This window comes from Lynx canadensis, chromosome B4 (assembly GCF_007474595.2).
Source record: "Lynx canadensis isolate LIC74 chromosome B4, mLynCan4.pri.v2, whole genome shotgun sequence".
Classification (NCBI taxonomy): Eukaryota; Metazoa; Chordata; class Mammalia; order Carnivora; family Felidae; genus Lynx; species Lynx canadensis.
Genome location: NC_044309.1, coordinates 36724448 through 36749240, shown reverse-complemented (window position 1 = coordinate 36749240; position 24793 = coordinate 36724448). Strand labels below are relative to the sequence as shown.

General features: G+C 40.7%; 1 protein-coding gene and 2 pseudogenes across 6 annotated transcripts in view; 2 read left to right on the top strand and 1 right to left on the bottom strand.

Annotated features, from left to right (window-relative positions):
* RAD52 (RAD52 homolog, DNA repair protein) overlaps nt 1-19615 on the bottom strand; it is a 33107-nt gene extending 13492 nt beyond the window's left edge. For 4 of the 6 annotated variants that reach the window (XM_030321401.1, XM_030321406.1, XM_030321405.1 and 1 more), the window contains exons 1-5: nt 19498-19615; nt 3089-3190; nt 1892-1993; nt 1214-1307; nt 974-1041 (exon numbers count right to left, since the gene is read on the bottom strand). In XM_030321401.1, coding sequence (XP_030177261.1) covers nt 974-1041; nt 1214-1307; nt 1892-1993; nt 3089-3172 — 348 coding nt within the window. In that variant the 5' untranslated portion in view covers nt 3173-3190; nt 19498-19615. The other 2 variants (XM_030321403.1, XM_030321408.1) reach the window with 2 other exon arrangements.
* Nucleotides 4374-4792, top strand: LOC115518111 (annotated as a pseudogene).
* Nucleotides 12093-12464, top strand: LOC115518636 (annotated as a pseudogene).
* Nucleotides 19616-24793: the final 5178 nt, after the last annotated feature.

Here is a 24793-nt window from a genome sequence, read left to right as displayed (position 1 = left end):
CATTAAAAAAAAAAAAAGTCAAATTTTACAATATGCCAAGAAATATACCCTTGCAACTACAGCTTTCGCCCATTACCCAGAAGTAGAACATTCTTATGAAAGCTTTCATTTGCCAAAGTAGCATAAAGCAAAGAAGTACCATTAATTTGTATGGAAAATTTTTTGAGCATTCCCAGATCCAAAAACTAACCTCTTTTGTGGCACGTGGGTGGCTCAGTCAGTTAAGCATCCAACACCTGATTTCTGCTCAGGTCATGATCTCACAGTTTTGGGAGTTCAAGCCCAGCACTGGGCTCTGTGCTAACAGTGCAGAACCTGCTCAGGATTCTCCCAATCTCTCTGCCCCTCCCCTGCTCGCGCAAGCATTCTCTCTCCCTCTCTCTCTCTCTGAAGACAAACAAACAAGTAAATAAATAAATAAATAAATAAATAAAGGCCTCTATTAGGCTCCTCTGATACATCAGGACACATCCTGCTAATGGAGGCACAAAATAAATCAAAATAAAGCATATTTGCTCACAGATATAGTTCAAAGCTATAGGAGCTTGATGCTGAGGAGCTCGGCAGGGCCACTCTTGCTGCCAGGGTTCACTTTTTGTCATAAAAGTGAAAATCCTCTTTGGATTTCTTTCATTTAAGTGAAAACAGGTACCAGTGTAGGTCTTCCATAAACGCAAAGCGGCATAGCACAAACTTTTGAAAGGCAGAGGACCTGTATTCATACTTACGGTGAAAACTTTTAGGAGTAAACTTAAAATGTGCAAGAAAACAAGAGTTTTTCACAATTCATTTAGGGACACATGAGTAAGAATGTTTGGCTACCACCATCCCAAAGAACACTGGCTGAGCCACAGCTCTAGCGCCTAGCTCTCCAGCTTGGCTGTGCCACCGTCCAGAGAATTCTCTACCTGCTCATTCTCTCTCACCGCCCACCCGATCCTCAGAGGCAGCAGGTCTATTCCATCACCCTCACCTTCAACTGGACTCTCACAAATGCACAGACTCCCACGTAGAACTTGCCATTGTTAAGGTCAACAAAATCTAGGAGTGGGAAAGAGAACCAGTTGAAGAGGATTCTGATCTCTGTGCCTCACCCACATTCCTCTGCTGGCAACCAAATATACCTACCCTACACATCCTCACCCACAAAATACTCTCATCAGAAATTAGTGCCAAAGTAAGGGAAAGAAGTTGCCATTGCCAGGAAACATACCCACATTCTGCTGTGTGATAGAGTGTGCCCAGCCATTGTAACCAAACATCTCATTGGCCAGATTAATTACCCTGTGACCCTCGATGTAACATACCTGGAAAAAGAAATTAAACGGGGGGAGAAAAGGGGCTTGTTAAAATTCCTTGCCATACTTAAATGTGAATCAAAATTTACTTAATTTATTCCTTACCAGCTTTTTTGGCAAAACTGCCCTTAAACATTCCAGGGAAATTCTCAGTGACCTTATTTCAAAGATCTTCCAGAAGAAACCAGTTAGAACTAATATTTTGTCTGAGGGAAGGGACTAAACTCAGAGGGGCAAGATATCCACTCACCTATCAGTTTCCAAAACTCAGTTCCCAAAAATGTACAAGGCTCGGGTTGACATATATTATAGAAGACCAAAAATATACACAGAAGATACAATTAGAAGCAAAAGAAACAGTTTTAAAAGACGGTATAAAAACTCCAAGATGGCAGGTATGGAAGTCTCAAGACAAAACTTGGGTCACTTCAGATGACACTGAAGGCTGGAACCCATCCCCTCCCAAAGACACTCAGAAACACCTAGGACTAGAAACCTTCTGAATCCATCAGGACCCAGAGAGGGAGCTGGCGAGATCATCTGAGTAGCCAGCTATATGGGCACCCACTTCGTAAGCATATAAACTCTCCTACCCTCTGGCCGCCTCCAGCCATTCGGCTACTGATGTATTCTGGGCCCAGCCTTTGCCTCAGAGCTTTCTGGATGGCCTGATACTCTTCTGCTGTGTACTGACACTGCAATCCAGAAAGGAAAAATTAAATTGGCATTTCCTCCATTCCTTATGTCAGCAAGTCTCCAACTGTTTTGGTCTCCAGACCCTTTTACACTCTTAAAAAGTACTGAGGATCCTAAGAGCTTTTGTTTATGTAGGTTATATCTATCCATATCAGGAATTAAAACTGAGAAACTCTTAAGGCACATCTTCCATCAGCCATCAAAGCAACGTCATTACATGCTGTGTATTCCCTTGGAAGTCCCACTGTTCACTCGCTTACAAGAGAATGAGTGGAAAAGGCAAGTGATATGTTAGTGTTATTATGGAAATCATTTCGACCCCATGGACTCTGAAAAGTCTTGTGGACCCTCAGGGGTCACTGGACCACATTTTGAGAGCCAATGCCTTAGGTGTTACTACCATCCTTACAAAACTTTCTCAAGTAAACTTGAGAATTCATAAACTGAAATGTCCCACCTCGGGGTCTGTATATGACATTTATGCCCGCGAGGGAGTAGGGGAAATCCACCATCCTCTCCAAAGTTTTATACCTCTTCTCTAATTCAACAATTATTTTCCATTGTATACACAGATAATATACTACTACTTGTTTTGATTTTTGTCCCCTTGGCAGTTCTCCCCTTGCCCTATGTAAACAAAATAAATGCTCACAAACAGATCTCTGGTAAAGACAAAGATAGAATTTGAGGGGACAAACTAAGAATCTCTTTTATGTGCACAGCATATCTCCACAGAGAATATGACACCAGAAACTCTGGATGCCTCCAAAAAGGGAACAGGAGTGATGGGGAAGTAGTGAGACTTTTCATTCGCATATAGTCTACGTTCCATTTTGAATGTTATACCATATGAATATGGAGCCTATCCAAGAAAATAAACACAATGTAAATCTAAACTCCAGTACCATCAGTCTTTTGGTGCTAAAATTCCAAAATGCCCTGAGAGTTCACCAGACTCCCAAATAATGCACCTAAAGGAAAAACCACTGATGATAAATAGCACCCACATATATGACAGTGCTCTACAAGTTACTTTCTCATATCTTTTCACTTCACCTCATTCTTGCCAGGTATGAGAGAAAACACACAGTTACCTGTCCAAAGCATAACACAGAACTGCCACCAGCAGAAGGATGGCTGCCACGGCCTCCGAGAATCGCCTCCTCAGTCACGGACATGCTGATTCTGGGGGACTTCTACAGAAACAGAAGATTAAAAAAGATCTCAAAGAATGCTAAATGTAAAAGGCAAGAGCCTCTACTAAAACTCAGATGAAAGCATCCAGATGCAGTATCCTACAAATCACTTTATTTACTTGACACTTTTTTATAAGCACTGCCCCAGTCAAGGACTTAGTTCCTCAGTGCTATCATCCAACAGGCCACTGAGATCCTTTAGCGTCCACTTCTATCTTTCTGTTAAAATTTTTGCTGGAGTGGGGGTGCCTGCCTGGCTGGCTGGAACATGCTAGAGCATGCAACTTTTGATCTCAGAGTCATGATGTCAAGCCCCATGTGGAGAGTGTAGCCTACTTAAAAAATTTTTTTTCTTCTTACTAGGGTGATGATGCTGCTAATAAAGGTGATTTTTAGGGGTGCCTGGGTGGCTCAGTGGGTTAAATGTCTGACTTCAGGTCATGGTTTAATGGTTCATGAGTTAGAGCCCCATATTGGGCTCTGTGCTGGCACTGCAGAGCCTGCTTCAGATCTCTGTCTCCCTCTCTCTGCCCCTCCCCCATTTGCACCATGCTCTTCTCTCTCTCTCAAAAATAAACATGAAAAAAATTTTTAAGTGAATTTTACAATTAGAATGTATTCTAATTGCAATATTTATAATGCAAAAAGCCAAAATTACAAAAAATCCCCAAAGAACAGGAAACACTCCCCTGATTACTACCTACTATATGAGCAACATGATCCTGGCTTCAGTGGGGTCAAAATAGAAATATAAGCCACAATAACTGAACTGCTTTCCAGGAACTAACAAGCTAGCTGGAAGGAGAAGACTGATAGATAGGAAAATTAAAGAAGAAGAGAAGGCAGTACAGACGACCCTAACATTCAGGAAAAGTACAGCGTTAGACCAGTCAGCATCACCTGGGAACTTATTAGAAGTGCAAATCCTCAGGCCCTACCCTAGACCTACTGGATCAGAAACTAGAGATGAGGCCCAGGAGTCTGTACTTGCCCACTGAGGGATTCGGATACACACTCTAGTTTGAGAGCCAATGCATTAGACTGAGATTGGCAAATGTTTATAGTCCACTAGAAAACAGAATGACCCTCAGAAGGACCCTCTACCTAATTACCCCACACCTGTCTCAAATCAAATAGATTCAGAGTTAGGCCTCAGCCTTTCTGTCCCCTTCTGGCATTCCAGATGTGGAAGTGAGGATGTGGTGAGTCCTCCGATGTGAAATTCCGGATTTCCCTGGGTCTTCCAGTAGGAGCCATGATCCACTATGCTGACCACACAGGAGCCCAGAGTCTGTATATCATCTCTGTAAAGGGGATAAGGCACTAAATACACGTCCTGCTGCTGGCGTGGGTGACATGGGGATGGCCACAGTGAAGAAAGGCAAACCAGAGCCCAGAAAGAAAGTACATCCAGCAGTGATAACTGGATAATGAAAGTCTTACCGGAGAAAAGATAGTGTGTTTTTCTATTTTGAAGGTAACACAGGGGTCACTGAAAACAATAAAGGTGAAATGACAGATTCTGCTATCATGGAACCAGTTGCAAAGGGGTGTACAGACCGGTACCCCAGGACTGCATCCAATGCTGGTGGTATTGCATGATCCTTTAGTGTATTTGTTAAAAAAAAATTAAGAATTATTTGCTCCTGATGTTTGCCTTCCTGTTCTTTTCTGCATGTCCTGTTCTTCTTGGCACCACCTAGCCCTGGCCTACTATTATAGAATACAGTTACTCAGTGCAAACTTGCTGTGGGCACGTGCAAAATAAACAGTACTTGGCAAAAAAAAAAAAAAAAAAAAAAAAAAAAAGGCTTGTGCCTCAGCAAACTTACGTGTTGTAGTCTCCAGGTTATTTGCTGACAGTAAAACTACAAATCTAGGAATATCAAGTAGTAGGACTCTCCATACAGCATTACAATAGAATATTTAAGGGCTCAAGTTCTGTCAGCTTCTGCTTCTATCACCCACTGGCTGCTTGACCAAGGGGAAAATCACATAATCTCTCTAAATGATGTTTTCTCATCTAGAAAATGGCCATAATAATACTATCACTTCCTAAGGGTTCTGTCGAGATTAACATGATGCTGCATGAAAACTGCATTAGAATAGTGCCACATGAAGTACTAAATAAATGTTGGCTACGGCTAGGTGCGTGTCAATTTTCATATATACAGGATGATGAAAATGCAAAAAACTATTTAAATGATCATAAAACCAGGGTACCTGCGTGGCTCAGTCAGGCGTCATGATCTCATGACTTGTGAGTTTGAGCCCCACGCCGGGCTCTGTGCTGACAGCTCAGAGCCTGGAGCCTGCTTCAGATTCTGTGCCTTCCTCTCTCTCTACCCCTCCCCCACTCACACTCTATCTCTGTCTCAAAAATAAATATAAGATTGGGGTGCCTGGGTGGCTCAGGTCATGATCTTGCAGTTAGTGGGTTCAAGCCCTGCATCAGGCTCTCTGCTGTCAGCACAGAGCCTGCTTCAGATCCTCTGTTCCCCTCTGTCTCTGCCCCTCTCCTGCTTGTGCTTTCTCTCCTTCCCTCTCAAAAATAAATAAACTTTAAAAAATAAACATCAAAAAAATTTTTACATAAATGATCATAAAACATTACATTCCAGCTAAGAATGAGATATTTATAACCTAGCACTAAAAAAGGAATAGCCTAACTAGATTAGTCAATAATATCTAAATTGCTATAACACAATCACTATATTGGACACCTGAAACTAATTATTACACCTTATGTTAACTAACTAGAATTAAAAACAAAAACTTAACAACACTTCACACACACTGGTATGGCTACAATAAAAAAGACAGTGAATAATCAAGGTTAGCAAGGATGTGAAGAAATTAGCGCACACACACACACACACACACACACACACACACACACAATCTGTTAAAACAGGTGATGTGCTGTGGGAGCGGATATGGGCTAAATGGGTAAGGGGTATTAAGGAATCTACTCCTGAAATCATTGCTTCACTATATACTAACTAATTTGGATGTAAGTTTTAAAAAATAAAAAATAAAGTTAAAAAGAAAAGAATAAAACTTAAAAAAAAACACAAAACAAAAAACAGGTGTGTGCCTGGCTGGCTCAGCTGGTAGAGCACATGACTCTTGATCTCAAGGTCTTGAGTCCAAGCCTCAGTTTGGGGGTAGAGTTTACCTTTAAAAAAAGATCAGAGGCCTTTGGGTGGTTCAGTAGGTTGAGCATCCAACTCTTGGTTTTGGCTTGGGTCATGGTCCCAGGGTTGTGGGATCAAGCCCCACATCAGGCTCCAAGCAGAGCATGTACCCTGCTTAGGATTTTTCCTCTCTCCCTCTCTCTCTCTCCCTCTCCCTCCCTCCCTCCTGTCTGCCCCTTTCCTCCACCTGAGTCCTCTCTTTCTCTAAAAAATAAAAAATAGGGGCGCCTGGGTGGCGCAGTCGGTTAAGCGTCCGACTTCAGCCAGGTCACGATCTCGCGGTCCGTGAGTTCGAGCCCCGCGTCGGGCTCTGGGCTGATGGCTCGGAGCCTGGAGCCTGTTTCCAATTCTGTGTCTCCCTCTCTCTCTGCCCCTCCCCCGTTCATGCTCTGTCTCTCTCTGTCCCAAAAATAAATAAACGTTGAAAAAAAAAATTAAAAAACAAAAAAAAAAATAAATAAATAAATAAATAATAAAAAATAAAAAAATAGGGGTGCCTGGGTGGCTCAGTTGGTTGAGAGTCCGACTTCGGGGACTTCGAAGTCATGATTTCGCAGTCTGTGAGTTCAAGCCCCATGTTCTGTGCTGACAGTTCAGAGCCTGGAGCCTGCTTTGGATTCTAGGTCTCCCCCTCTCTCTGCTCCTCCCCCTGCTCATGCTCGCTCTCTCTCTCTCTCTCTCAAAAATAAACAAACATTTAAGAAAAAATTTTTAATAAAAAAATAAAAAGACTAAAACTCAAAATTGTTACAGCAGGAAATAGTGAAATGAAGATCTTATTTAGAATGTAATTGTAAATGGCAGAAAAGAGTTAAAAGAATGAAATGGATCTGTCTCCAAGGGGTGGAGAACAGTGGAGCAGGGATCTTCTTTTTCAAAATAAAACTTTTAGGGGTGCGTAGATGGCTCAGTCGTTTAAGCATTCAACTCTTGGCTCAGGTCATCATCTCACAGTTTTTGAGTTCGAGCTCTGAGTAGGGCTCTGTGCTGACAGCACAGAGTCTGCTTGCTGTCTGCTTGGGATTCTCTCTCTCCCTCTCTCTCTAACCCTCCTGATTGCTCTCTCTCTCTCTCCCAAAATAAATAAACTTAAAAAATTTAAATAAGGGGCGCCTGGGTGGCGCAGTCGGTTAAGCGTCCGACTTCAGCCAGGTCACGATCTCGCGGTCCGGGAGTTCAAGCCCCACATCGGGCTCTGGGCTGATGGCTCAGAGCCTGGAGCCTGTTTCCAATTCTGTGTCTCCCTCTCTCTCTGCCCCTCCCCCGTTCATGCTCTGTCTCTCTCTGTCCCAAAAATAAATAAACGTTGAAAAAAAAAATTTAAAAAAAAAATTTAAATAAAACTTTTAGCACTATTTCATTTTCCATATATGTACATGTATTATTTTAATAAAAACCAAAATTAAAAATTAAATATCTACTATATAAAGCAGAGGTTGGGGGGCACCTGGGTGGTTGAGCGACCAACTTCAGCTTAGGTCACGATCTCATGGTTCATAGATTCGAGCCCTGCATCAGGCTGTGTGGACAGCTAGGAGCCTGGAGCCTGCTTCAGATTCTGTGTCTCCATCTCTCTCTGCCCTCCCCTACTCACACACACTCTCTCTCTCTCTCAAAAATAAATACTAAAAAAAAAAAAATTTTAAAAACAGAGGTCAGCAAACTTTTTCTGTAAAGTGCTAGAGAGTAATTATTTTAGGACTTGCAGGCTATGTAGTCTGTCATGACTACACAACCCTGGCATTTTAGTGTGAAAGCAGCCATAGATAATATGTAAACAAATGGGCATGGTTGTGTCCCAATAAGACTTTATTACAAAAAGAGGTGTAAGATTTGGTCCACAGGCCATAGTGTGCCATACTTGCTATAAATAATGCTTTGAACGTTAAAGTCAGATGTGGTTCAACACCCAGTTCCACTCAGTAAGTTACTTACATTGAGCAATTGCTCAAACTCTCTGTGCCCAAATTTCCACATCTGTAAAGGGGAATATTCATAAAAGCAACCTCATAAATTTATCATATGATAATGATGTGATTAATAATTATATCCAACAAAAATCATTAGATACTAAAAAGTTGTTGGGGGATGTTCACAGCGTCTCAAATGAACACCTGTCGACTTGTTAAAAACAAAGGGCTATATATTGGGAAGGTACCTAATGCTACAGAATTGCACTTAAAAATGGTTAAAAGGAGGGTTGCCTGGGTGGCTTAGTGGGTTAAGCGTCCAACTTCAGCTCAGGTCATGACCTCACAGTCTGTGAGTTCCAGCCCCACATCCGGCTCTGTGCTGACAGCTCAGAGTCTGGAGCTACTCAAATTCTGTGTGTGTGTGTGTCTCTCTCTCTGCCCCTCCCCCACTTGCATGCTGTCTCTCTCTCAAAAATAAACATTAAAAACATTTATTTTTAATGGTTAAAATGATAAATTCTATGTTATATATATTTTGCCACAATAAAAAAAAAAAGAGGGAGGGGCGCCTAGGTGGTTCAGTTGGTTAAGTGTGCAACTCTTGATTTCAGCCCAGGTCATGATCTCACAATTGTGGGATCCAGTCCTGAGTCAAGCTCTGAGCTGACAGTGTGGAGCCTGCTTAGGATTCTCTCTCCCTCACTCTCTGCCCCTGCCCCACCTGTGCATGTGCACTCGTGTTCTCTCTCAAAATAAATGAACATTTTTTTAAAAAGAAGGGAGAGTAATTTAACATAATAAAGGTTCATATATCCTTCATGCAAGATCTAAGAGTCTGGTGACCCTGGCCATACTGTCGCTGTGTCATCTAGCACACGTGACCTCCAAGGTCATCACTGCAGGGGTAGAAAGAGTTGGAAAAGTCACACTGGTTCATAGCTGCCTTAGGCCAGAAGTGATATAGATCACTTCTGGTCACAGTTCACTGGACAGCTCTTGTCACAAGGCCCCAACTTAATTGCAGTAGAGGCTAGGAAATTTAAGGCATTTGAATATTCGGTGACTACTGTCTCTTCCACATCCATTCCCCCCCCCCACCCCACTCCAATATGAACCCCTAGAAGGCAGGAGGTTCTTCTTGATTCTTCTTGGCACCCCAATGACTAGCATGGAACCTTGCTCATGCAGGGCTAGGAAGGGAGGGTTTGGTGAGTGATTAAATCAGTGACTGGCTAGATGAATGAATGAATGAATGAAATACATAATGTAGGACACGCAGACAAAGCATATTTTTTAATTCTTTACAAACTAACTTTATAAGGCAAGAGTTACACTTCTCACACTTAAAAAGCAACTTGATACTTTTCTAAACAATATCTTAAAAGATTCAACCTCTTATGACAGAAAAGGACAACTTCGTCCCTGCCCATAAAGTAAAACATAGAATCATTTTTCTTACATTTTTTCCAGTTACTTCTTCGGCGGGGGGGGGAACCTTACCTTTCCTAAAACTGTCCACAACCATTTTCCCATTATAAAATTAAAATATCTTTATTGTAGAAACATCTATTAAAAAATAAGGAAGTAAAATTTGGCTGGATCCCCACCAACAGATGACTTTTTTTTATATGTGATTGAGTTTGTATTATGTTTAAATTCTTTTTTTTAATGTTTATTTATTTTTGAGAGAGAGACAGAGCATGAGGAGATGGAGAGAGAGGGAGACACAGTATTTGAAGCAGGCTCCAGGATCTAAGCTATCAGCACAGAGCCCAATGCAGGGCTCGAACCCATGAACCTGAGATCATGACCTGAGCCAAAGTCGGATGTTTAACTGACTGAGCCACCCAGGCGCCCCTTACAGTTATTTATTTATTTTGAGAGAGAGGGAGAGGGAGAGAGCGTGAATCCCAAGCAGGCTTCATGCTGACAGTGCGGAGCCCAATGAGGGGCGCAAACTCATAAACCATGAGATCGTGACCCAAGCCGAAACCAAGAGTCAGATGCTTAACCAACGGAGTCACACAGCTGCCCCAAGTTTATATGTATGTTTAACGTGTATATGTGTATGTGCATATTTGTTAAACAAAAGGAGAATCAAATCTGGGAAGCATATCTTATCCTGCACCTCAAATCTTCTCTGCCTTGTCTGTCTCTGAGGCCTTTGATCAGTTTTTCCACCCTGGTTGTCATTAGGTGGAACAAATGGGCATGAGTTTTAAATGAATGCACATAGGTATAACCACTGGTCCCTTACTTCCTGCTCATGGTAATGCCTCTCACTCCCACCCCTGGCCTCCCTCTTGCCTTTGAGGTGTGAGAACCTGTGGGGTCCACCTGATGTCCATACATGTACAACCTGGAAGTTTGAGGGAGTTAATATACCAGGGGCAAACCTTTTACCAATAAGATGCAGACGCTGAGGGAGAAATTCTTCTTCCTTCGGGTGTATTGTCCTGGGACACAGTACTTCAGACATCCTCCTGAGAGACAGCTTTAGGAAATCAGTCAGTTGTACCTTGTTACCAAGCGGTAGCCAGCTTGGACATGTACTCTTGAACCGACTTAATCTCCTCTCCTCAATTCCCCTTTCCTTACTTCTGCTTCCTGAAAAAATAACAGCCCATAAGCTTTTGCCTCAAGCTCTAGGTTCTGGGATACCCAGATATAGAGATACCATGGATGCTCTGCTAATTATCCCTTCAGCTCTTACCACAGTAGTGCACCCTGCCCTAACTTCCAAATGCCAACATTTGTATCTCTTTACCTGAAGGCCTTTTTTGGCATCCAGGGCCCATTTTTGTACCTGTTCATGCTAAGCTAGAAGTGTCAGAGAAATGATGCCCCTGGGAGCAGCCCTCTAACAGTGACTGACTAGAGCTGGTGTTTAAGGACCCTAGATTTCTTACCCCCTTTGTGGGATAACACTGAGCTATGAGTTCTACATTGGCTCAAGTTCCCCAGTCAAATTAGGTTCGGTTGCCCACTGGTGGTGACTGGCTTGACCATGCATGCTCCGTGGACTGCCTTTTCTTTCCCATCTCACCTCCCTCTGCTCTACCAGTACATCCTGGGCTCTACTCTCAGACAAGCTACCTACATTTGGCGAAAAATGTAGGGAGAGCAAAAGATACCTTTACAATGGAAAAACCTGGCAGATGCTTCCTTAATCAGGTAATCAAACATAATGTCACCAGTAATAATCACATCATAAGCTTCCTGATGGATACACTGAAAAGGTCACATCACTTAGAAAGTATTTCTACCAATTTAATCATGACTTTAACCAAGAGGAAATAATCAGACAAGTTTAAATCTACAAGGCTTGGACTCAAACTATGTCAATGTCAATGTCTCAAAAAACCAAAACAAAGCAAAACAAAGAGGCTACTGAATGCCTCTAGATTAAGAGACTAAAGACACACAATGTCTTTTTGCAACTTATTCTCAAGTCATTCAACTAGTAAAACATCATTCAACGAATAAAATGTGTGTGTGTGCATGTGCAAAGAGAATGAGAGGAAGATAAATCGAAGTAACAAATTTATGAATCCAGGTGAAGGATACGCAGGCCTCCCTTGTATAACTTTTCTGAAGGCTTCAAATGTTTCAAAACAAAATGTTAGGAAAGACGTCCTGCATAGACAAGGTTATGGCAGCTACATAAATCCAAATATCCCAATACATCCAATGCAGATCAAAAAAGAGGAACAAATAAAACCACAAATATCCTGTATCTTCTAATATAATTAGAAGACTGAAGCTTCCTTTTCAAATCAGGGCCCCAGTAGAATGGCTCCTGCAAAAAAGGGCGTTGAGAAGAAGGGCCATTCTGCCATCATTCTGCCATCAACGAGGTAGTGACCAGAGAATATACCATCAACATTCACAAGCACATCCATGGACTGGGTTACAGGAAGTGTGCCCCTCAGGCACTCAAAGAGATCTGGAAATGTGCCATGAAGGAGATGGGAACTCCAGAAATGCATGTTGACATGAGGCTCAACAAAGCTGTCTGGGCCAAAGGAGTAAGTAACATTTTAAACTGTATCCATATGCAGTTGTCCAGATAATGTTAATGAGGATGAAGATTCACCAAACAAGCTCTATATGTTGGTGACCTATGTACCTGTCACCACTTTCAAAAATCTACAGTTAATGTGAATGACAACTAATCGTTGATTGCCAAATAAAGGTATGCTGCAAAAAAGAAAGAAGAGGAGAAGGAAAAAGAAAAGAAGAAAACTGAAAATACTACAAGCTTCAAAATGCCAGCAATTTCTGGTGGAGATATTTCTCAAATGTTCATCATAACCCTTCAAGGAAAGTAAGGTGAGATGTAGGTGGGAAGAGAAGTGCATACAAGAAAGAGGAGGATGGAGAGCATAAGATGGAACTAAAATTGCTCCCCAGAAAAGAAAACCCACTTTTAGTATGAAGATACTAACAAAGAGTTTCGGTAGGTCAGAGCAGTCCAGAAATAAAAGGTATACACAACTCAAGGAGGCAGTCTTGGAAAGCCAGTGTTTCTGGAGAGAAGAGGGCAAAAAGGAATGAGAAGTGCCCTTGAAACTGTGCCGTAAAGGGCAGATGACAGATCCTGTAAGATAAGAGAATATTTAAAAGTCAGGGGACATATAATCATGCCTCCCAAAAAGCCTTCTAATAAAGAAACCATACTCACTACACTTACAAAAGAATAGAAACTGGGGCACCTGGGTGGCTCAATCGGTTAAGCGACCGACTTCAGCTCAGATCATGATCTCACAGTCTGTGGGTTTGAACCCCGCATCAGGCTCTGTACTGAGAGCTCAGAGCCTGGAGCCTGCTTCGGATTCTGTCTCCCTCTCTCTGCCCCTCCCCTGCTCATGCCTCTGTCTCTCTCTCTCTTTCTCTCAAGAGTAAATAAACATTTTTTAAAAATTAAAAAAAAAGAATAGGAACTATTCTTGATAGGAATCTTGTAAACCACCTGACAACCAATGTTGTTCACAAAATGCAAAATAAAAGAGTCCATGAACTTAAAGACAGTGCAATAGAATTATACAATCTGAAGAGGAGAAAAAGACAGACTGAAAATAATGAAAGAGCCTCAGGGTCCTGTGGAATAATATAAAAACAGCTAACACAGGTATAACTGGAAGTCTCAAAAGAAGAGATTAAAGAGAATGGAAAACAAAAACAAACAAAAATTTGAATGGCTTGAAATGTCCTAAATTGGGTGACACGCATATATTTATACATTTAAGGTCAGCAAACCTCAAACAGGATAAATACAAGGAAAATCACACTTAGACACACCCTAGGCAAATTGCTGAAAACCAAAAATAAAGAGAAAATCTTGAAAGCAGTCAAAGAAAAATGGCCCAGCATATACAAAATAATAATAAAAATGATGTCTCCACCTTACAATAGTTTAAAAGACATACTTAGGAATAAATTTAAGGAAAGGTGTAGAAGACCTCCCTGTTGGAACACTACAAACAGTATTAAAAAAAAATTAAGACCTAAGTAAAAAGGGAGATGTACCACGTTCATAGATTTCAAGAGTCAATAACCATTAAGATGTTAATTTTTCCCAAATTGATCTAAAGATTAAATGCCATCCCAGTCAAATTCCTCAGACTTTTTTGTAGAAACTGATAAAATGATTCTAATATTTATATGGAAAATGCAAAGGAACTGCATTAGACTGTCCACATCAATCTTGAAAAACAACAAAGCTGAAGGACCTACACTATGTGACTTCATGACTTACTATAAAGCTCCAGTAATTAAAATAGAATTAAAACTGACATAAGAATTGATCGGTGGAACAGGAAAAAAAGCCCAGAAACCAACCACCACTCAAACAGTCACAAGAATGCAATCCCGGGGCGCCTGGGTGGCTCAGTTGGTTGAGCATCCGAATTCGACTCAGGTCATGCTCTCGTGGTCTGTGAGTTCCAGCCCTGCGTCGGGCTCTGGGCTGATGGCTCGGAGCCTGGAGCCTGCTTCCAATTCTGTGTCTCCCTCTCTCTCTGCCCCTCCCCCATTCATGCTCTGTCTCTCTCTGTCTCAAAAATAAAATAAACGTTAAAAAAAAAAATTAAAAAAAAAAAAAAAAAAAAAATGCAATCCCAATCAGAAAGGTACAAATGTAATGCAATGGCATTTTCAACAAATGATCTGACAACTGAGTATCTCTATGGGGAAAAATTTTCATAGTTTTCACAAAATATTTTTTATACCATTCACAAAAACCAGAGATAAATCATAGGCCTAAATGTAAAAGCTACAACTACAGGGGCACCTGAGTGGCTCAGCTGGTTAAACATCTGACTCTTAATTTCAGTTCAGATCATGATCTCACAGTTTGTGAGTTTGAGCCCTACATCAGGCTCTACGGTGATAGCACATGGAGCCTGCTTGGGATCCTCTCTCTTCCTCTCTCTCTCTCTGCCCTTTTCTGCCCATCTCTCTCTCCTCTACTCACAAAATAAATAGATTAAATAACATTTTTTAAAAAGTTACAACTATAGGGGCACCTGGGTGGCTCAGTCGATTAAGCATCCAACTTCAGCTCAGGTCATCATCTCACAGTCCGTGAGTTCAAGCCCCACGTGGGGCTCTGTGTTGACAGCTCGGAACCTGGAGCCTGCTTCAGATTCTTTCTCTGCCCTTCCCCTGCTCACGCTTTGTCTCTCTCTCTCTCTCTCAAAAATAAAAAAAAGATTTAAAAAAAATTTTTTTTAAATAAACATTAAAAAAAAAGAAAATAAAAAAATTTTAATAGAAATAACATATAATCCAATAATTAAACTACTGGGTGTTCACCCCTCCTTAAAAAATGAAAACACTAATTTGAAAAGATATATGCAGCTTTATGTTTATTGCAACATTATTTTAAAAAGCCAAGATATGGAAGAAGCCTAAACATCCATCAATAGATGAATAGATAAAATAATATTTCATAAAAAAGGATTGAAATCTTGACATTTGCAACAACATGGATGGATCTAGAGAGTATAATGCTAACTGAAATAATTTAGTCAGAGAAAGACAAATGTCGTATGATTTCACTAATATATAGAATACAATAAACAAATGAATACATAAACAAACACAAAACAGAATCAGACCTATATGGTTGCCAGAGGAAGGGAGTTGGGAGGATAACCAAAATGAGTGAAAGGAGTAGAAAATAGAGACTTGCAGTCATGCAATGGGAATAAAAGGCACAGCATAGAGAATACCGTCAATGATACTATCATAGTGTTGTATGGTGACAGATGGTAGCTACACTTGTGGTGAGGCCAGCATAACATATACAGATATTGAATTACTATGTCATACACCTGAAATTAATGTAATGTTGTGTGTCAACTATCTTCAAATAAAAATTTAAAAAATCTTTTCCCAAAAAATAAATAAATAAAAATTTTTAATTAAAAAAAAAGCTACAACTATAAAATTTCTAGAACAAAATATACGACTATATCTTTACATCCTAGAAGTGGTCAAGATTTCTTAGGACTCAGAAAGCTATAACTATAAAAGAAAAAAATGATAAACGTGACTACATCAAAATGTAATGCTTTGCTTATCAAAGGACACCCTATGAAAATGAATAGGCAACCACAAGAGACTGACATCCAGGATATAAAAAAAAAAAAAAGATATAACTCCTACAACTCCATAATAAAGACCAATAACCCAATTTTAAGTGGTCAAAATCTGAGCAGGCACTTAACAAAGAAAGATATACAAATGTCAATAAGCACAGGAAAGTGTTCAACAGCATTAGTAATCAAGGACTAAAATTAAAACCATAATGACATACCCCTCTGTACCCTCCAGAATGGCTAAAAATAAAGATTGCAGCACCAAAAGTTGGCAAGGATGTGAAGCAACTGGAATTCTCATACACTGTTGACTAGAAACAAACTGGTAAAACTATTCAGCTGTAAGCACATGCCACCCTTCAAGAAAAAAGAATAATGACTTGAAGATGGAGCCTCAGGTTCAGAGGGTAGAGCAGCAGCCAGATTATCCCCAGTCCTTGAATCCTAAATGGCCCTTTATGTGCCCTGGAGATCAGTCCTGTTAGGTAGGTGTAGGTACTTGCCTATTCATTTTCATAGAGTTGTCTTTGATGAGAAGTTTTAAATTTGATGTAATCATATTTGTCTTTTTTTTTTTTTAAGTGGGGATTGCTTTCTAAGTCTTGTCTAAGAAACCTCTACACACCCCCAGGTCATGAGGATATGCTTTTATATTTTCTTCTACAAGCCTTAAAGTTTCATAATTTTGGAAATAAAACTGGTAATTTCTTTAGAAATTAAACATGCATCTGCCATATGACCCAAGAATTCTTCTGAAAGATGGTTTCTGAGAGAAATAAACACATATGGCCAAGAAAAGATTTGTGGGACGGAAAGGGAAAGAGCTTGAACCAGGGCAGGGGCTGTGAGCAAGAAATGGATGAATTGGAGAGATATTAAGAAGGTCAACGAGATTAGCAAGAATGTTTTTATTCTTATCCACTTCCTTTTCACCTAAAAGCATTTCTAATTATACACGAAAGGAGGGAGGAAGGAGTAAGAGGGAATGAGGAATGTTACATATGGAAATTTTTCTCTTTTGTCTGACTTTTTCTCATCTTTATTAAAGACTGGACAGGGCATGATCATGAAGGGTATTGTAAGCCACCTTAAAAAACTTGAAACATTGGGGTGCCTGGGTGGCTCAGTTGGTTCAACTTCCAATTCTTGATTTTGGCTCTGTGCTGGGCGTGGAGCCTGCTTAAGATTCTTTCTCTCAAAATAAATACATAAATATTTTTTTAAAAAAAGGTTCTCTCTCTCCCTCTGCCCCCTCCCACTTGTGCACGCACATACTCTCAAAAAAAAAAAAAAAAAAAAAAAAAAAAAAAAAAAGCTTAAACATTAGCTTGTAAACCATGGGAGAGCAATGGAAATTTTAAACTAAGTCAGTTAAGTCTCTGAAGTCTCTTCTTTGTCAATAGTGAGTAACTGAGGAAGAGATCAGTTAGAAGTCTATGTTACCACAGTCCAGAAAAAAAATGATAAAGGAAAATCATGGAAATGTTGAGAAAGGATGGACTCTGGATATGGTTTTCAGGAGGCAGAATTGACAGAACTTAGTGATGAGGGAGGTTCTGATTCCAAGGATCAAGAACAGCAGGATTGGGTATTAAGGTTTTTTCTTTTATTTTCATTTATGTACATGCTGCTATATTTGTGAAACTTCAAATGTTGTCTGTTCTTTCAAGCTTTATGTAGCTTACACTCTAAGAATTAATCTATGTTCCTACAGCATTTTAGACATACATCAAAGCACATATTGCACTGTAATCCACACTCAGCCATTCAAGAGCAAAAGAGCCATATACTAATTACCGATAACTGGCATTAGTGAGCCAATAATGAAATCGGTTATACAGTCAATTCTCATTATTCACTGTAGTTCTATAAAGTCACCATGAACCCCAAATTATCAAATACCAAACCACTACTCCTAGGAGAAACACAAGATTAGGTTCCTGTGAGCCTCTGGTCACAATATTTTCTTACATCAGTCAATACATAATCTTGTTTGATGTGTGTTTCTGTTGAAAGATACCTTACTCAATACATACTAAGTCCTTAACATTGAACCCACAGCCAGCAGCACATAACTGCTTTAGATAAGCATATAACAGCTTATCTAAAGGAAGCTTTCCTTTCTCTGTGAGACATCACAGTCTTCTTACACTGGTAATGCTAGATAGCACTTCAGCAATATGCTTGGAGGCCATTCCAAACTGAAATCGCTAACAAAAAGTATGAAAATGAGAAAAATGTGACACTAAATATACTTAAAAGCACCGTGAGTGTTGAATTAGGGGTTACAAAGAAATTTTAGTGAGGTGAATTCCCCAAAACACATTCCATGAATAATGAGGACTGAACAGGGTTTTTGTTTTGCTATAAAACTTCTCTCCCACAGCTAGCTCAGTTATATTTTTCATACACTCATCTCCAGCTACACCCAGCTCATATCACAAGGTAACAACAGGTCATGGCACACATCACACAGAAACACAAATATTTCTCTGCTTTCACTACAGTTAGTGGTCTAAGAGAAAAGACTTTAAAAAGACAAACTTCCCCAAAAGATCCCAGACCTGAGGCCACTAAAATATCTGAGCCAGTCCCGGAGTTAAATAATGCTGGCTTATGAGAATTTAGTTCAAAAATGTGACTCAAACTGTGATTTGTATGGAGGAACAGACCTTAAAAGGTCTAGTAATGCAAAAGTAATGCAGAAGTACAAAAAACTCAAATGCCCATTAACTAAATGGACAAACAAAATGTGGAATATCCCTACAACAGATTGTTATTCAACCATAAAAAAGAGCGAAGTACTGGCACAGGCTAGAACATGCATGAACCTTCAAAACATTATGCTACGTGAAATAAACCCATCATACAAAAAACAAAAACTGTAGGATTCCACTTCTGTGAAATATCTAGAATTGGCGAATTCAAAGGCAAAAAGTTGATTACTGGGGTGAGGATAGGAGCAAATGAGAAGTGCCCGCTAATGAGTTGTGGGTTTCTTTGGGGGGTGATAAAAATGTTCTGGAACTAGACAATGGTGATGGTCGCAAAGCCCTGTGAATATACTAAAACCACCGAACTGTTTAAATGGATGAAATGTAATCGTATGTGAATTGTATCTCAATTAAAAAAAAAATCTATAAAGGCTGAATATGCGGCTAAACTTGAGTATCAAATTCTTTAAAATGGATAATTCCTTCCCTCCTGATATTCATCCCAACTCCGTGCAGCTACCGACACAAATTTCAGCACCCTTCACTCCGGTCAACAAGCAGCCTCTGGAGTTCTCGCGCCGTGCAGGGGGCCGCCACAATTAACAGTATGCTGCTGCACCCCCGTCGTGGCGTCTCGGAGTGTTGGTCCAAGTTTCCTGTGCCCCTGTCCCTCCTAACCACACTCTAAGCAAGCCGTGATCCTGACCCCTACTGTACTAATTAGTACAGGCCTCGGGACTCAGGATCACTCTGCCGTGGCCAGGAAGAGCTCAACCGCCGCCCCCAAGCGATCTGCTCAGAACCTGCGACGCCCCACGATCCACAGTCCCCGGCCGGAACCACCCCAACTGGGCCGTTCCCCCCTCCCTCTTCACTTACGCGCTTCTGGCAGCGCGCGGTGCACGCAGGGAGCTCGGTCTACGCTAAGTACAAAAGGAAGCTAGTTTAGATAGAGCCGCGCAGAGGAGACTGGGAAAGCAGTGCCAGAGAACCCTGGGAAGAAGGTCCAAATCAAGAGCGAGCCCTGGGCGGGGAAGGACAGGAGGAGAAGCCGTAAATCAAGGCGGGGAAGGGGAGAAGAGCCGCAAAGCAATCTGCCGAAGCCGTAAAGCAAGCTGGAAGCACGACGCTGACCTCGATGTGCAAAACCACTCCCCGCGTCACTCCCTCTGCCTCCATTTATCCCTGCGGCTGCCTGTAATTCTTGCAGCTGCCCAGGTCTCGGCTGCCCCCTAGCGGGCCGGGTGAACTCACGTGGGGCATTCCAGCGCCTTCTTGAAAGACCTCAACAAACCCAATCCCGATAGAATGAGGCGACTGGGCGGGGTAGGAATTTCTCACTACCCGGCCGTGCACGTGAGGGATTGTGCAGGATAAGAAAAACATGCTTTTAAGTCTTATTAAGAATAGTCATCAGAGCCCTTCATAGATTCCACCCCAGAAAGGAACAGCAAACCGAGGCAGTGTGGACATGTTTGCTCACTAAGCCTTCATCTACTGCCACCTCCGCACACACCCGCTCATCACCTGATGGCTTCTTAAATTAGCTGGGACCGGAGGGAAGTGACAGTATGGCGACATGGGGGAAGGGAGTTCTTTAGAATGGCCCTTGGAACTGTGCCTTGCAACTGGGTGATGACTGAATATCCTGTCAGCAATGTTCAAAAACAAGATTAAAATGTTTAGTCATCACAAGCCCGTCTTAATTACTTAAGAACTCCAACAAAATCATTCTCATACATTTTCAAATTGGTTGTTTCAATACACTCCTTTTAACCAGACGGTTCATTACCTGAGCAACAATACTCCAGGGCAATACATCTAGTCATTTCCTGAATGACTACTCACTCTTCCTAGTAACACCATGGGAAGCTGAGTAAAAAGTCTAGAATCAGACCGAATGCATAAACAATGTATTTGGTAAAGGGAGCATTTCAAATTAACCAAGAAAGAAATGGTTTACTTTTAAAACGGTGCTGGGACGATTAGTTAACTGTCTGGGTTAGATTTCTTATCAAAACGTACAATGAAATAAATTACAATTAATTCAAGAGTGAAATGCTAAACACAGAGATACACATAAAGTAAAAAATATAGAGATGAGCATCCGACCTCAGAATGGAGAAGGGTTTTCTAAGTATAAAATGAGAAATTGTAAGGTAAAAGATGAACAAATGTAACCAAATAAGCTTTTTAAACTTCTGGAAGTTGAAAATAAAATAAACTTTCGAAGTAAATAAGAAAAAGAAGGACTATCATGAATGGCAAAGAGAGCTTGTGTATAAAAAGTTCTAACAACTCAAGAATGACATGGGGCACCTGTGTGGCTCAGTCACTTAAGCCTAGGACTCTTGATTTTGCCTCAGGTCATGATCTCATGGTTGATGAGTTCCAGCCCTGCCTCCTGCTCTGTACTGAGAGCTTGGAGCCTGCTTGGGATTCTTGGATTGTCTCTCTCCCTCTCTCTCTGCCCCTACCCTGCTTACACCCTCTCTCTCTCTCTATCTCTCTCTCAAAATAAATAAACTTTAAAAAAAGAAAAAGAAAGAAAGAAAGAAAGAAAGAAAGAAAGAAAGAAAGAAAGAAAGAAAAAGAAAGAAAGAAAAAAGAAAAGAGAATAACAGACAGGGGAGCCTGTGGCTCAGTCAAACCTCAGTTAAACCTCCGACTTCAGCTCAGGTCATGTTCTCCCCATTCCTGGGTTCAGCCCTGCGTGGGGCTCTGTGCTGACAGCGCAGAGCCTGGAGCCTGCTTTGGATTCTGTGTGTCCCTCTCTCTGCCCCTCGCCACTCACACTCTGTCTCTCCCTGTTTCTCAAAAATGAATAAACATTTAAAAAATTAAAAAAAAAAAGAATAACAGGCAAATGGGGTGCCTGAGTGGCTCAGTCTGTTGGGTTGGACTCTTGATTTTAGCTCAGGTCATGATCCCAAGGTCATGGGATAGAGCCCCACGTTGGCTCCACGCTGAGCATGGAGCCTGCTTAAGATTCTGTCTCTCACCCTCTGCCCCTCTTCCTGTCTCTCTCTCTCTCAAATTAAAATTAATTAATTAATGTTGTCTGTTAATATTCAGTGTAGGTGATACTCTTACACTGCTAATAGGAATATAAACTGATGCAACCTTTCAGGAAAGAAAACTGGCAATATATATTGAAAATATATACCCTCTGACCCAGGAATTCAACCTCCAGGACCTTATCAACTAAAGAAAATATCAGGGATGTACACAAAGATTTCTACCCTAAAAATTAATGGAAACAAATTTAAATACCACATTATAGGATCTGTTCAATAATACAGCCATGAATGGGGCGCCTGGGTGGCTCAGTCAGCTGAGCTTCCGACTCTGGCTCAGGTCATGATCTCACGGCTGGTGAGTTCGAGCCCCGGGGTCAGGCTCTGTGCTGACAGCTCAGAGCCTGGAGCCTGCTTGGGATTCTGTGTCTCCCTCTCTCTCTGCCCCTCCCCCACTCGTGCCATGTCTCTGTCTCTCAAAAATAAATAAACATTAAAAAATTAAAAATAATAATAATAATACAACCATTAAAAATCATGTTTTGAGGGGCACCTCTGTGGCTCAGTCGGTTGGGCATCAGACTCGATTTTAGCTCAGGTCAGGATCCCAAGGTGGAGGCTGCTTGAGATTCTCTCTCTTTCCCTCTGCCCCTCTCATCAGCTTGTGCTCTGTCTCTTTCTCTTTAAGAAAATAAAAATAAAAAATAAATCATGTTTAGAAAAATGTCCATTGACATGCAAAAATGTTCAAGATCCTTTCCTGTGGAAAAAGCAGAGTCCCAAACTATACATATAAAACAGCCTGCCTGCATCCATTAGGATAGCTAATAGTAATTTTAAAAATAGAAAATACTGAGGCACCTGGGTGCCTCAGTCGATTGAGTGTCCACCTTTGTCTCAGGTCATGATCTCACGGTTCGTGGGTTCAAGCCATGTGTCGGGCTCTGTGCTGACAGCTCAGAGCCTCAAACCTGCTTTGGATTCTCTGTCTCCCTCTCTCTCTGCTCCTCCCCTGCTCACACTCTGTCTCTCTCAAAATAAATAAACATTAAAAAATTTTTAATAGAAAATACCAAGTATTGATGAAAAGGTAGAAAAATTGGAACCACTGTACACTATTGGTGGGAATGTAAAATGGGAATGTAAAATGGTGGGAATGTAAAATACAGAAAATTGTATAGTCATTCTTCAAAATATTAATGGAATGACCATATGATCCAGCAATTCTACTTCCAGGCATATACCCTAAAGAATTGAAAGCATAGTCTTCTGTTTTTTAATGTTTATTTATTTTTGGGAAAGTGCATGTGTGCAAGCAGGGGAAGGGCAGAAAGAGAATCCCAAGCAGGTTTCATGCTGTCAGCACAGAAATAGGCTCAAACTCACAAACTGTGAGTTTGCAATCAGGAGTCTGTCACTTAACCAGGCCACCCAGGTGCCCCCGAAGCATAGTCTTAAAGAGATATTTGTACACCCATGTTCATAGCAACATTATTCACAATTGACAAAAGGAGAAAGCAACCCCAGTGTCCACTGACAGCTGAATGGATAAGCAAAATGTGGCAAGTACATACAAAGGAATATGATTCAGTCTTAAAAAGGAAGTAAATTCTAAGGTAACCAATTGAACTTGGGTGGCTCAATTTGTTAAGCGACTTACTCTTGATCTCAGCTCAGGTCTTGATCTCAGGTCATGTTGTAGTCCATGCTGGGTATGAAGCTTACTTTAAAAAAAAAAAAAAGTAAATTCTGACACATAGTACAATACGGGTGAAATTTAAGGACATTATGTTAAATGAATTAAGCCCATCCCAAAAAGACAAATACTGTATGATTCTGCTTATGGGAGAAACCTGAAGTAGTCAAATTCATAAAGACAAAAAGTAGAAGAACGTTACCAGGGGAGGGAAAAGGGGGAAATGGAGAGTTGTTATTTAATGGATATTGAGTTTCAGTTTTGCAAGAGGATAAGAGTTCTGGAGACTGGTCGTACAACAATGTGAGTGTAGTTAATACTACTGGGCTGTAACTTAAAAATTATAAAGATGGTAAATTTTATATTATGTGTATTTTACCACAATTAAATGTTTTTTAATGTTTATTTATTTTTGAGAGAGACAGAGACCAAATGTGAGTGGGTTAGAGGCAGAGAGAGAGGGAGACACAGAACCTGAAGCAGGCTCCAGGCTCCAAGCTGTCAGCACAGAGCCCGACACGGGGCTTGAACTCACAAGCTGTGAGATCATGACCTGAGCTGAAGTCGGACACTCAGCCGACTGAGCCACCCAGGTGCCCCACAATTAAACTTTTTTAATTAAAATAAAATAACTTTTAAAAGCTTGGCTACAATGAAGCAAATCAATTGCATACCCTCAAAAGTTTCCAGTGAACCGATTAATACCTCATTCTTAAACGTGAGAGCAATAAAGGATCCAAGGAATATCTTTGACATAAAAGCTATCCAAACAAATGCAAAAGCTACCCAAGAGACAAGGCATAAAAATACTTTAAAATAAAAATACTTTTTTCAAAAAAAAACATAAATAATATTCTCAGATAACAAGATATTGTATTCTATTCATGAAGGGAATAGTATGTTCTAGGAAAAAGAAAGATACATTTAAAAAGATCTGAAAAATTAAAAATATGACAGCTAGCATAAACACCTCGCTAATAAGTGTGGAAGATAATGTCAAGGAAATCTTCCAGACAATTGATCAAAACAATGGATAATAGACAGTAAGATAATTAAAGTATCAAAGAAATACAATATCTGCTGAATAGCTATTCTGGAAAAGGAGAATAACAAAACACCAGGAAGAAAATAACAACAACAAAAAAAAAAACACAGAAGAACTTTTCAGAACTGAAAGACATAGATCTTCAAACTGAAAGGACCCACTCTAGGGCTGGGTATGATTAATTAAAAAGGAGCTATACTGAAAGGGGCACCTGGGCAGCTCAGTCGATCAAGTATCCAACTCTTGATTTCGGCTCAGGTCATGATCTCGCAGTTCATGAATTCAAGTCCCATGGGCTCTGTGCTGACAGTGCTGAGCCTGCTTAGGATTCGCTGTCTCCCTCTCTCTCTCTGCCCCTCTCCCACATGTGCTTGCTTGCACTCTCTCTCTCTCTCAAAATAAATAAATACACTAAAA